The sequence below is a fragment of the Anopheles stephensi genome, chromosome 3 (genome assembly GCF_013141755.1).
Source record: "Anopheles stephensi strain Indian chromosome 3, UCI_ANSTEP_V1.0, whole genome shotgun sequence".
NCBI classification, from domain to species: domain Eukaryota; kingdom Metazoa; phylum Arthropoda; class Insecta; order Diptera; family Culicidae; genus Anopheles; species Anopheles stephensi.
Window position 1 is genome coordinate 25,188,025 of NC_050203.1, and position 14,100 is coordinate 25,202,124.

Consider the following 14,100-nt stretch of genomic DNA (forward strand, 5'->3'; position numbering starts at 1 on the left):
GAACAGCAAATACACCAAAACGAACCCCCGGCACTAAAGGTGCCGAAAATTGAGTTTCACGATAAGGTAGCGTAATAACAGCACATCCAGGAGACCAGCGGCGAATAGCGACATTCATTGACTGTGCTCAATTCTGGTGCTGGTCCTTTTGATGGGCTCCGAGCAGTAAATTCCATTGGTTAGTTCTTTTCTTCGCTCACTCGCCGACAGAAAAAAGGAGCTGTAATTTCGTCTTCTCTAAAGGGAGAGACAGACCAACCCAAGAAAAAAAAATCATCACCCAAACGTCGATGGAGACGCCTGGTGGCTGGACTGGAACTAATTCGCAACGGAAGATGGATGATGAATATTAACAAACTTTCTTTTTGCCCTTCATTCTCGCGTGTGTGTGTTTGTCCTCTTGTGCCGTATCTCCAATCTCACAGCGAATGATCATTCGGTAGACAGGAGAGCAATAAATTACCAATGTACTCGGATTATAAGTTCCCTGACTTTTCTTGGGACCCGCGTTAGCGTTGACGGTGATAATAAGAAGGGGCGAAAATGGCGAAAACAGCATTCAACTCTAATTACTGACATATTTTGGGGAAGTTGTTAAATACGCCCGGTGTCACGACGAGTTTGACGGCCATAGTTGACAAAGGTAAACACATTGGAAAAGTATTTGACGACTGCAGTGGATCGTGCGAAAGTATTGAAGAACTGGACAAACTTACCTCGGTGACGTACGAGGGCTGCAGGAATGTTGGCGAATATTCATTAATGTCAATCACGGAGATGTGCACGCTCGCGCTGAAATAAAAAAGAACGAACAAGATAAGAAACCCCGGAAAATTGTAATCAGTCGAAAGCCGCAAAAGGTCTGCCCAAATCGGAGGGAGAAGAAAATAGAAGAGAGGGTGCGCACCACAGTGCCGGTGCTTCCAAAAACTTTGTGAATTTCTGTTACGAACGGGGAATACGCATAGACGTACGCATCAAATAATTTTAGGCAAGGGATCGGCATTAGCCGCCTCGACCGAAACGGAGGGGAAAAAGTGGGTCTATATTTCGCCTGTCAGATAAACTTTTGCTACGGTGTCTCTCTTGAGTGATTGGACCTCGCGAACCGGTTCGCATGTTAGCTGGGGAACGCAAATGCGTAAGTTGGAGAGAAAAGGAAAAGGGGAAAAATTGGCAAGCTCGTCGATGTTTGTGTCTGGAACACATTTCGCAGTAAATTGCTTGCAGTGATTGCTGACGTGAAATGTAGGGGGTCGCTGGAAACAATTTAATGGCTCGCATTTTTTATACGTGTTAAGAAATCTCAGAACTTTCTCATTTGTATTACGGATGTGAGATTTAAATAAATTTATAAAAAGCAATCGTAATTGTAAAATCCGATCCAATCTTTACTGGAAAACGAATAGGGAGATATATCTCTCTTTACGGTATTTCTACAGTAGAACTGAGCTGTATCTGACACCGCCGGATCATATAGGACCGATCAGAAGGTGTCGGACATAAAACTGATAAAAATAGCTACGAGGCGTTCGAAGACGAAATTTGGCATCATCTAGCACTTGTATAAGTATGTTCTAACAAGATGTCTCAATGAGTTCTTTTAGAACCTTGATTAAACAATCAAGCAAGAGTGACAAAGACTCTAACACCACAAGCCAGGGGACGGTGGGTTCGAAAACTCAGGCTTCCAAGGACAGGGAGATGATCTAGACTTCTTCTAAAAGATCTACTCTTTAATCTAGCTTTAGAGAGGGCTTTACGAGACACGGAGCTACAATTCTTGAAGACCTATCCGACCTATTTTGAGAGATGTAAGATCCAGATCCTGGCATAAGCTCATCATGCAAGGAAGCTTGATTGGAGGTTCTCCTACGCAGGAAAACTTCACCAAAAGTAACAAACAAAGGATTCTCTACACAAAATACCTGTCCAGACGGATGGAACTTGGACTGTATATTCCCACCACTTTGTGGAATGTTTCATGGACATGGGCTTTATCCAAAGCTTTCAAAACCCGCTTAGTTGCGTGTGATAATGAGACGCTCTGGAGGATATTTCGAAGGACATCGGATAAATCGATACAAAAAAACGGAAAACTTCAAGTCGCCTTCACGAACGTTAAAGGCGTGGTATTGATATGCCAAATTGTGATGGCGTCAATTATTCCGCCAGAAATCTCACAATAATAGGCTGGCAGGTAATGGTACTCAACCGTGTGCAGCATAAAGCCACTACTGCACCATACCCTTCATCACTAGACTACAAAGCGATCATTGTGTCGGAAGCGGTATGTGTAAGTATTTTTATTAAATTAAGTGCTCATTACAGTGTAGTCCATTATACTCTATTTTGCACAGTCATATTCGATCGGTGCCTTAAATTTCCTGGAAACTGATGAACAGCACATTTATAAATTCAATTATAATTAAACTAGCACGTCTCTACTGTAGCCTTACCTTTTCGAATGTGATCCATCACAAAAAACGGCCGTAATGTCAAATTTGTAATTTTTCCGCTTTTCGCAGTTCAGTGTCTTTTTCGCTTTCAGGATGCCAAGCTCATTGACAAGCTCAATCTGTGGGAAAAGAGAAGAGAAAACACAAACAACGTATGAATATTTTTGTTTCGTTTTGTGAAGAAATTAATAAAAAAAAAACAGACAAAAGGCAGTGTAAATATCAGCTCCCAAGAACAAAACAGAATTTAAATTTATGTTCAGTAAATTATTGATCGCTCAACAACGGGGCACAGGAATTTTGGATGATGAATGTGCACATTAAATTTTTGGCTAGCGATTGATTATTTGAAACATAAATAGTAAGTGGAAATGTGGCGATGCTGTGTGCAAACATACATCCCCCCCACACACACACACATACACATCGTTTGCATAATTGTAAAATTGATGTATTGTCTGTTTTCCCGCGTGTTTATCGCTGTATTACGATGTGCAAGGAAAACAAACGAGTGACACACACACACACACGCAGACAACAGTAATGGTCCACAGCCACACAACGGGAAAAGAAAATCATAAATTCGCATTTACGCATTTACTTTTTGTTTGGCAGAGCACAATCGAGCATCGGTAAGCAAAACTGAATGCATCCATCTGTTAATTGCAGATACATTTTCTTTTTCGCTCTCTTTTCCATAACCGCTCCACGTGTTCGTGTGCCTCACAACACACACAAAAAAGCGATCGGTTATTAATATTTTATTTTGTTTATTTGTGTCTGTGTGCAGCAGTGTGCACACACATCGCAATTGTTACGCGCGGCAATATAAATGGACGGCAGCAGTTTTGTTGATGATCAGCTGGATGATTGGCCAATTGGGTACATCTGCATGGGACCCCTGCCAGGGTTGGTTATTTTGCTGCGAACAAAAAGCACAACCAATCATCAAGCAAAAGCGCATGGGAAAGAACGACACGCACGCAGTCGTTTAAATATCGTTCAGCTATCGGCAGTGAGTTACGGTTGCGCGGATACAATTTTGCATAATTGCAAAATTCGGCAGCCGTGCTGTGCGAACAAAACACATGAAGACAAATAAAGCAAAAGAAACGATACAAAAATAAAAAAGAAAAACAGATTTTGCGATCAGAACCAACAACAGTAAGGGGGATGCACATTACACTCCCTCGGCGAAACAATCCGCCAAGTTGAACGACGGAGAACGACGGCTTGGCCCCGTTATTTATGCACGAAGTTGGAGAACTTCACTTTCCAAACTTTCAATCGACACCAACTGTGGTATCCGAGCATGAATTTGGATCGGAAATTTGGGCATTACATGCTGGCATGCTAAACATTGGGAGGTTAAAACTCTCGAAACGATTCGGAGCAATTTAATAAATTAATTAAGCTGGGTAAAATTGGTTTCTGTTCACTGCTCGAGTGTGAGCAACACTGAACTGATGATGTTTAAATAGTGAATGAGTGAGAGTTGAAAAAAAAATGTAATTAAATTGAATTATTAAATAAAATAAAATAATAAAATGAAAAAAATATGTGGAGTTAATTTACAGGAGTTTTGCAGATGATATCACAAGAGTAACAACATTTTAGCGTAACAGAGCACATGATTGTCAAATGGTGAAGTTAAATAGCATGACATCATTTTATATTTCTCTGCCATCTCAGATGATATCGCACTAGCAGCAATTAATTTCACACAAATGAAGCGGAACAATGGAAGAGCACTACGAGCAGTATAACTATCTCATCATCATAAGGCGAATTAGACTCGCAAGGCTCCAGTGGGTTCTTCTTCTTGGTGGGCCCAACGACCTCCTAGCTCATGCCTGCCATTTCTGGCTTATTAGACTTATTGATACCGCATAGTTGGATAGTCAAGTCCTCACTGTGGAGCAACGGCCCAGATGGTTTTTTGAACCCCGTTCCTGCCGTGTGAAGGCCGGCGGCGATGTCGCATCTACCAACGGGCCGTCCGGGCCGGGCCAGCGGGTTAGTCATGCCATAAGAATGACACCGGACAACCTAATCAGTAAAGACCTTTCAAAAAGCTCAATAGGTCCAACTTGAGATGGAGTGCAGTTGCGTTCACCAGAACAGCCAGGATATTAGATTGGCGAATGATGGCACCAGACTGTGGGTCTTATAGAGGAGTTTTGTATCAGACCATAACCACGAAGTGTTTGTATTAAAGAGCCTCATAAGTAAGAAAGTAAGTCAACAAAAGCTATCATTCATTGTGAAATTATGTGCAACTATTTTGATATCATCTGAGGATGTTTCACTTGTCGAATGCCTATTTCATCTTGTCCTAAGTCCAGAAATGGGTCGAAAATTGCTAGTTAAACTCCGAAATCCTGCAACTTTGATTAGGTCCGATATCAACTGATTCCCTTGTACTTCCATGAGCTGCCATTACCTTAAATGTTGTTATTTTTGTGAAATGATCTGAGACCACATTTAGATAAATGTTTTCACGTTTCTTGAATATCGGCAGCTTATTGTTAAGAATCTCTTTTTTTCTCTGCGAATAAATTGATCCCTCGCCATAACTTTAAGCTACATTCTTCCGCGTTCACGAAGTGCAAACGATTTTCAATAAAGAAAATCCCATTTCGATTTTCCTCGCCACGATTGCACCTCCCCTGCCGAACCCGCGCCAAACAACGCAATCACCTCAATCCTCACGAAATTGTAACATAAAATGCCATTCACCCTGATCTGATGGTGGTGGCGGCGTCGGTGTCGTCGGCATGTGTCGGAATGGAATGTTAGAATTGGGAGACCGGTTGGCACAGCTAGGTTAGGCGCAGCCGGTATATCTCAGACCCGGGCACCAGTCCGCCCGTGTGCGAGAAAGTTTCACGGGTGGGTTGCTCACCGTGTTCCTTCATCAAAATGCTAATCCGTGCTCAATCCTGGCCGCACAGCCACCAGGCATCGTTCGGTGCGTGTGCATTCTGTCGTTCTGCTCCATTCCCCATTTGCTCCGTTGCATCTGCTGTTGTTCTCCCGCTTCTCTCGTTTTGTTTTTATCTCGAAGCGATGCGCCACACAGCGAGGGGATAATGCTGCGTGTTTCCAAATCGCATCTCGCGCCGGGAGTTTCGGTTGGGTGTCATCGGAACAAATCCATTTGGTTATTTGATTCACGTCACGACAGGTGGTGCAAGATGATTCGAAGGCGATTAAAAATAAATTGATATTCTTCCCGCACCTCGCCCGCCCGTCAGCCAGTTAGTCCTGCCCCATCAGGGGCGACTCACTTAAAGTTTGAACTGAATTCGGTCTAAAATTTCACCTAGGGGATAGGTAACACTTTAAAGTGTTCTGTATAAGAACGGGACGCACCTCTATCAGTTGCATGACCCTTCTTCGGTAAGATTCAACGAACGAAAACGATGTTTCGAAAAACACATGTTTGTTTTGTTAAGCAACCGAAACGAAAACGTCGTCTGAACTTTTGGGTGGCTTCTTCTGGGAAAACCGGAGTGGAGTTCATGAACAGGTTCCTCACATTTGATGCATATGTATGTACGTGTACGTTGCCTTGTGGAAGTTTTATTTTTATTTTTGCGGATAAAAAGGCATTTACTGTACCATGTAAGGGAAATTCAACGACCCTTCCGCTTACTAAACTCGACTCGAAGTCAGTGCTAAGTGTGAAGCACTTAGCCAAATTTGAAAATATCGTTCATCTGGTCTGAAGAAACCTGATTCAGGCCTGAAACTCGCTCTCTCTCTCTCTCTCTCTCTCTCTCTCTCTCTCGATGCTAACGGTCTTAGACAATTTTAACAAATATAATAAATTTTTATACTCGGATTAATTCAGGGTGTTGTACTTAAATTTCCTAGATGCATTATAGAGCCGTGTCTAAAGATATATTCTGTTCTAATATTCTATTATTTAATGTTATATGGCAAGTTCTTTCATGTTTATCATGGGATGTTTGATTTGGTTATTTGCTTATCCGTTTTTTATAAAAAAATTGAATTTAATTTTATTCATATGTGTTTTTTTTTCTTCTATAGTTTTGTCCAGTTCCTTTCTGAAATTTCAAATGAAATAGAGAACTTATCATGTTCTGTTTTTGATTTATTTACTAAATTTATCCTTTTATATTTTTGGCCTTTTTTTAGTTTGCTACATTTATAAGATCAGCGGCCAAGGATCAGGGTCTTATATCTGCTCTTATGCTTCTCTCTAGAAAGTTGTACATTGTCTCATGTATTTAATATTTGTGTGAGTGTGTGTGTTGTTAATTATTATAAATAATTCTAACACACCGGAAACGAAGAATAAGCAACACATGGAAACATAATTTGTTGCTCATTACCCGTTTTGTTTCGGGTTTTTTCTGCAAAAAGAGTTTCCACTGCCCTCCGCCTCTTCCGTCAGTGGTGGAAAAGCTAACGGAATGTATAATTAATTAATTGTTGCTTGCATAATTTACACTTTCATTCAAACATTCAACAAGCACCGCGATATGACGTGCGAGATGATGAACAATCATCACCGCCAGGTTAATCTTTTTAGCCATCATCATTTTAGTGACCGTTTAACATCCGCTGAACAACGCAGAATAAAGGCATGAGTGAGTGAGAGGATACAAAATTTACTCCACGAACGTATCACGTTTGCTTTTCAGCCATCTAAGGTGTATCGTTTTGCTTTTCTTTGTTCAAAATAAACATAATTAAAACACCTGTACGTTATCTAAATTAGAGTAGCAACAGTGTGTGTTGCACAAATTCGTAGAAAATAGCTATCAACAGGGGTTCTGTCGCTTTTTCCGCTTACGACTCCTAACTCATCGTGCTCAGCCACCGAGAAGGCCGAAAACTATTGTGGTTTCGATGTGAAAGTAATTGCAATCCCCTGTGTGCAGCAACTGCAATGTACCGGGTGAGAAAAGCTTTTACCCCGTTAAAGATATTTGCCAGGACGGAACCAGCTTCCAATAATACTACTACTCGTTTGCCGTCGGCAATGTTGCTCCGGATGTGCAGCCGAGTCCTAAAGCGCACGAACAGCAGTACACCTTGGCATCGCGTTTGAGGTTCGTTAATTGTTCATTTAAATGCAATAATACGTCTGCACACTACCGATGTCCCTTTGCGAGGACCATATCTCGGAATGTCCTTTTCCTACGCGAAAGCAGAGAAAGCAAGCTTAATGTGTGCCACCTGGTACAGTTCCCTCCAGCGCTAGACATCCTTTTCCGGCCGTTAATTTAACGACCACCGTGGCATTCGAGTGTGTCCCCGCCGGATTCTGACTCTAACTTGTCGGCAGACCACACAATAATGTGCACTACCACCACCAGGTATGACGACGGGGGAGTACTTATGCGGGGTAAATCACCCACAATGGCGTCCGTGGACCACCACAGAAAGACCACAGAGAGAGAGAGAGAGCGAAAGAGGATGTCACTGAGGCACCGCACATCTTGGAGACCCAATGGTGGTGGTAATGTGCGGTGTTGGCTGTGGTCTTGCCGGTGTGCATAATCGGTTTTCACATATTCCTTCTCTCTTGCTCTCTCTCTCTCTCTCTCTCTCTCTCTCTCTCTCTGTCCGTGATGCTTTTTTGACGTCCCGTTTCGTGTGCCACCACCACCAGCTCGTCTTCCAGCTGGTGGGGATGTTATGGATAATAAATTATCTAACGACCACGCGGACGCGCTCGCACGCAAAACACACGTCGCCCACTCTCGTGCATGCATACATTATCTGGTTGGGTGATAATTTTTCATGTCCTAAGCAAATATTGGACATGATGAGTCTTCGAAAACGCACGAGAACATTCTTTGATTTTGCAATCCTCCCCCCCGGGGTAACGGAAGGTTAGGTTCGGTACAGGGGGTTTTGCACAAACTATGTGAAAAGCAATCTCGCCTGACATGTCCATGGAGCAAAAGGGGATGGTTTTCATCAGTGTCATCTTTTGGTGAGACCTTTTGTGGGGTCTTCGGTTTTTGTTGTATTTTTTTTGTAATAAAATTTAGCAGCTGTCATCATATTAAAATTAAGGAATTCGATTGTGTGAGTGTATTGGACGAAACAAGTGGCAACTACTAAGGACCAGGGTCAGTCAAGATCAGGACCGGGGAAGAAAGCTTGTATTAAATTTTATAATGATGTAGGTCTTATCGAGAGTAGAGAAATCGGAAAAAGTACTCTATAGCGATGAATTCTACTACAAGGTACAACATCATTGGAAAGGAGCGGCATATACCACTTATTGCCCTGCGCAGGAAGCATTATTTTTTGGAAGTAATTTTTCAATCGATTGTATGGTCCAGCGATAAAATGAAATAATTGCAAGCAATCTTTGTGCCCACATAAAGTCTTAAGTTAGCAATACGGCCAGGCCGTTCTTTATGAATAAAAAAAAGTCTTAAGTTCAATGTTGCTGTACTGAGACTGAGACATATAATGGTGGACATGACAACAGTGGGATATCCAACTAAACTACCTGATTTGATCCCACTCGATAACCTATAGCATCTTTGAATCCATATCCAGGATCCAAGCGAGCTCTTGAACAGGGTAGGATAATTAAGAAATCGTGGTTCCAGATGTCATTACACATATTAATACGTTAGAGTAGTAAAGATTCAAAGATCCAAAATGGCGGTCCGGTGTTGAATGTGACAGTGAGGCCACCCTTCACATGGCAGGATCGGAGTTCAAATCTCAGCTGGGTCTTTCCCCCATAGCTAGACTATCCAAATTTGCGGTATCAATAAGTATAGTAAGCCAAAAATGCCAGGTATGCAAGTAAGAGAGGTTGTTACGCCAAGAAAGCAGAAGAAGAAGAAGAAGAAGAAGTAGTGAAGATCCAAAAAGGATATCTTTTATGCCTAACTTCTTGGCTTAACGACCTGCTAGTCATCAAGTCATCTAGTGACTTTCTAGACTTATTGGTAGCACGCATTGGGATAATTCGTCTTCACTACGAGGGAACGATGGGTTTCGGTCTTGACGTGTGAAACCGTGGTTTAAGCTAATGAATTTCATATTATCCATTTATTCGTGTTATCTCTCACATCAGCAAAACTGTACACTGAATGATGTCGTATATTTATTTTAATTAAACTTTCCAAAACACGGAATTAAAAATCAGCATCAGCAGCGCACTCACCGCATTTATCTCTGCATTCAAATCGAATACTCAGTATAACTCAGCCCTTCAAACATTCCAATGTCACCAATTCCAAACGTCAACAAAGTTTTGCTTTGTTCAAATGAATTTAATGTCTTCCCCATCGTGTAATATCGCGTAAAGCTGCCGTTGCCGGTAGTTATTGATTTCCTCTCGCCATCTACCGCTCCACATGCATCAGGCGATCAGAAAATCCTGATGCTGATACATCAGCGCATAATATCGCAATATTTTTCTTACGCCAAAAAAGTTTTGCCCGTCTGCAAATTGGAAAGAAAACATTCTCCCTCCAAACGAGAAAAAAAAACTCCCAAGTTCTGCATTACAATTACACAACGTGTCGGGAAAACTTGAGACGATTTTCCTAGCCGTTTTCCAAACTTAGTACCGTGTACCGGAGGCGTGAGTCGAGACGAGAGCGACAATGGTGTGTAGGTGCTGCTGTGGCTCCTCCCCAGGAGCCTTTTTCCACAGTCCCTTGGCACACTCAGCGGCCTAGCAACACTTATGCTAATGATCACGATTCGTAGCGGTCCCGTGGTCGTTACACACCGGGCATCGTTGCGTGTGGGTGTCCGCACCGTAACAACGCGGGAAACAAACGATTGTGGTGGTAGGAAATTCGTGTAGTACCTGACCTAAGAGCAGAGACATTGTAAAGGACACGCTTTGCAAAGGCAGGGGCGTAGACAAGACCCAAAAAAATGCGACCTTCAAACAGCATTAAAAACTCCCGTGTGTCCCGGGGTACGGTAGATGCAGAAGCCGGAGTCTGTAATACGTCCCCAATGGAAGAGACCAAAAATAAGAAACAATCCCCAAGATGATTCGCATAAGGCCGGTTTCGGGTGTACCGGGTCGGTCTCATTATTGTGGACATCAAGGAATAATCATTTGCGCTAATTACCGGCCAATGTTGAGTTTCCCGGAACGGACAACGATACCAGGAATCTAATTTCGAAGACGCTTCAAACCTGGGATCCTTTCCTCCAGAAATCCCATCCATCTCATACAAAGCTATTTCCGGGAGGACGAGATCGGCACGGGCCCGTTGGCGCGTCGTCGTTGTGTCATCATGGAGGACAAATTCGGTGGACGTTCGTCAGGGCTTTTTCTTCCTTCCTTCGGACCCCCATTAGGTTTGGAGTTGAGGTGGGAAGTTTGCATATATTTTGGTTACAGTGTGATGAAAGTAAAACAGAATCCTCTCTTTCGCTCCTCCCATCCTACCGGCGGAGGGTTCATGGTTGCCATGGGGCAACGGCTCACACTACCGTCAGCAGGCGGTCCTCTCTGCTTATCCCCGAAGCTTAGCAGCAATTTCAAGTGGATTTTGTCAGTAAATACGATACCGTTTAAAAGGGACGAGCGCCCCGTATGTCCTACTGCTGCCCGTAAAAGACCTTTCTCAAGTGAAAGACCGTCTATTCAGGGCTGTATTTGATGGACTGATGGGGACGTTAGTGCAAAAACCGAAACGGACAACGTTTGGAGTAAAAGTTGAACAAAAAAAAAAAGAAATGCTCCGTAAGTGTGCAAGGGCTCCCGAAGAGATGAAAAGGATGAACTTTCTTATCTTGCGCTTGGTTTCATCCCTCCGAGAGTACCTCTAGTACCACACTGTCATCCAGAGAAAAAATGGAAGATTACGATGCTGTCGGCATAAGAAATGTGTGCTGAAAATGACGATAGTCGAAAGAAACACACAGCACTGGCATGAGTGTGGAAGCAGATTCAACCTTCTTCTCGTGAAGCAATTTCTTTTCGTCAACCGTGTCCAGCACGCGAAAAAGGACATTGGCTATTCTGGTCCAGACGAGCCGATTGATATATGACCACGTTAAAAGTTCAGTCAGTCAGACATTCGGTGGAGAGTTTCGGTTCGTAAGTGGGTGGCGTGCCGAGAGAATAAAATAGGCCGGCCAGTCTCGGTGACTAAAATTGTACCGAAGCACGTCTGCACGGCTCCATGGCGGTAGCGTGAGGTCCGGCAGCTGCTGTCGCTACTTCTGTTGCTACTTTCTGGTTGCCGCTGCTGGATGGTTCCTACAGGCCAGAGAAGAAACTTTGAAGCGAGTGGATGGAAGTGTGACACGGTGCGACTTTTTCGCAAATCGTGCCACTTTTGCCACTACCTGATAATCGAGTGTTTCACTTCGTTATCGATAGGACGCTGTTAAAATACACGAACAGGTGGCGATTTGTTTCGTTTCAAAATGGTATAATGGAGAGCCTCGTAAAACCATGCACCTTAGTGATCTTTAAGGTAAAGTTTTTTTCCATCATGGTTGTTGAGCTTTTTACTTATTTATTCATTACTTTTATAATTAATTTTAGCTATGTATTTCCCAATAGCAGTAAACCCTTTACTTAGGACACTAAGGGAGCGTTTTGTATGTTCATCCTTACCTGAAAGGGAATCTCCTTGTTCTTTTTGATTATGTGAAAGCCACAGATTTTCGTCTCATCGACTTTGATTAGTGGCGTGATCTCGACGAATGTTTCATTTTCCTTTATCAGCCCGTGGTATGAGTTTTCCAGCACACGTTCTGTAACGAAAATGGGAAGAAAAAGAAATTGATATTAATAACAAGCACTACAACGGGTATTTTAACCATGGATATGCTATTTCAATAGTATTTTTTTTCAAAATTGGAGGATTTATTCACAAAAATGGTATGTATTTTTCCGATTTTCCAACAGATAGGACTTCTTTTCGAAAATAGTAATTTGTAGTTCTTTGTGATGTGATAGCGGCGCCGGTCTTCGCACGGCAGGACCGGGGTTCAAATTCCATCCGGACCGCTTCCCCGTATGCAGGACTTAACTTACGGGTAAAATCAAGTCACAGAAATCCAGAAATGACAGGCCGAGTCCTTTCAAGATTGTAGTGACAAGGAAGAAGAAGCTGATATTTATATTTTACTATTTACTATAATATTTTAGCGTACCGGTACTAGAGCCATGCCTGATAAAGGGTTGCATCATTTTGAATTATTTCTGTGTAGAAACGGCTAGAAAAAACATAAGAAAAATCTTCTCCTCGTTATTCCTGTTCATCATGAAAATGTTGCAAATTATCCTAATTAATATTAGTTCTTGTTCAAAGCCAGATATGTTCTCTGAAACATCAGCGACGCTATCACTAACTCGTCTTGTTTATAGTTCAATTGTTATTCCTATTTTCGCGAAGTACCATTACGAACTACGAATTAACCCTTATTAATTAAAAATATAAACATCACTGCCAAAATTATTCTTCTTAAATTCGACACCAATTTTATAGGAAGCTCAGCAAAATTCGTATCGAAACCCGATGGAATGATTTTACACGAACGCATTCATTTTAATGTACTTCCCGTAACTGTTCCCTTTCCGGTGCATTCTGCTACTCCGAAGGGCCGACCGATCTATTTCAACAGTTGTTCATCAATATCATTAGACACGCATCGGAAAATATGATGTTCCATTTTCTCCGACCTACCATCCTTACATCGCACCCCTGCAAAGCACATTCTAGCTTCCAGCTTCACAATGAAACACGATGAAAATTACTTCCCATTTTCTGCGAACGTTATTGGTAATCGGAACGGTCACGGACACGTGTGTGGCCCAACAGCGAACATTATCGACGACTCGCATCATGCTTTTTTTTTGTACAGTGCTGCTCCCCAAAACTGCCACTAAGTACGGCTTGATGCGACAAATTTTGGCAACCGATACTCATTATCGCAACCACAAATATTTTCCCGCATGTAATTGGAAGCGAAAAGTGAGTTGTGAGAAAACGGTTCACCAACTCGATCTATTTCCTGTGTGCGGGTGTGTGTCAGCAACGCATAACGCGGCCGTGTGTGTGTGTGCGTGTGTGTGTGTGTGTGTGTGTGTGTGTGTGTGTGTGTGTGTGTGCGTGTGTGTGTGTGTGTGTGTGTGTGTGTGTGTGTGTGTGTGTGTGTGTGTGTGTGTGTGTGTGTGTGTGTGTGTGTGTGTGTGTGTGTGTGTGTGTGTGTGTGTGTGTGTGTGTGTGTGTGTGTGTGCGTGTGTGTGTGTGTGTGTGTGTGTGTGTGTGTGAACATGCACCCGTACCAGATTTTGGACACCGATAGGCCTAGCTCGTTTCTCGCATCAGTGGTACCTGGAAAGTCAAGGGGAGGAAATTCTAGGGAGGGAGGAAGCATGCAAAATGCACACGTTGATATCGAAGTTTTAAATTTGTGCCACGTTTGCTAGATTTATTTGTACGCGCGGACAAACAACCGTCACAGCTGTTATTGCATCGAAATTCGCGGAAATGCATGATAAAACTTTGCATGCATGGAACTCTGTAATGGAAAAGGTATTAAATTTACCGGTAACAAATATTTGTTGGAGAAGCGCGATTTATTTTACGTTGAATTTAAATTATGCTCGAATTAGCAATTAAAGCTTTTCCACGAAACAAAATTAACT

General features: G+C 42.5%; 1 protein-coding gene across 20 annotated transcripts in view; it reads right to left on the reverse strand.

Annotated features, from left to right (window-relative positions):
* The window catches only part of LOC118511404 (calsyntenin-1), a 106,378-nt gene that overhangs the window by 24,932 nt on the left and 67,346 nt on the right, over window positions 1–14,100 (reverse strand). For all 20 annotated transcript variants that reach the window (XM_036054454.1, XM_036054453.1, XM_036054449.1 and 17 more), the window contains 3 exons: window positions 12,061–12,200; window positions 2,460–2,578; window positions 717–792 (listed from right to left, as the gene is read on the reverse strand). In XM_036054454.1, coding sequence (XP_035910347.1) covers window positions 717–792; window positions 2,460–2,578; window positions 12,061–12,200 — 335 coding nt within the window. The remainder of the gene's footprint in view (window positions 1–716; window positions 793–2,459; window positions 2,579–12,060; window positions 12,201–14,100) is intronic.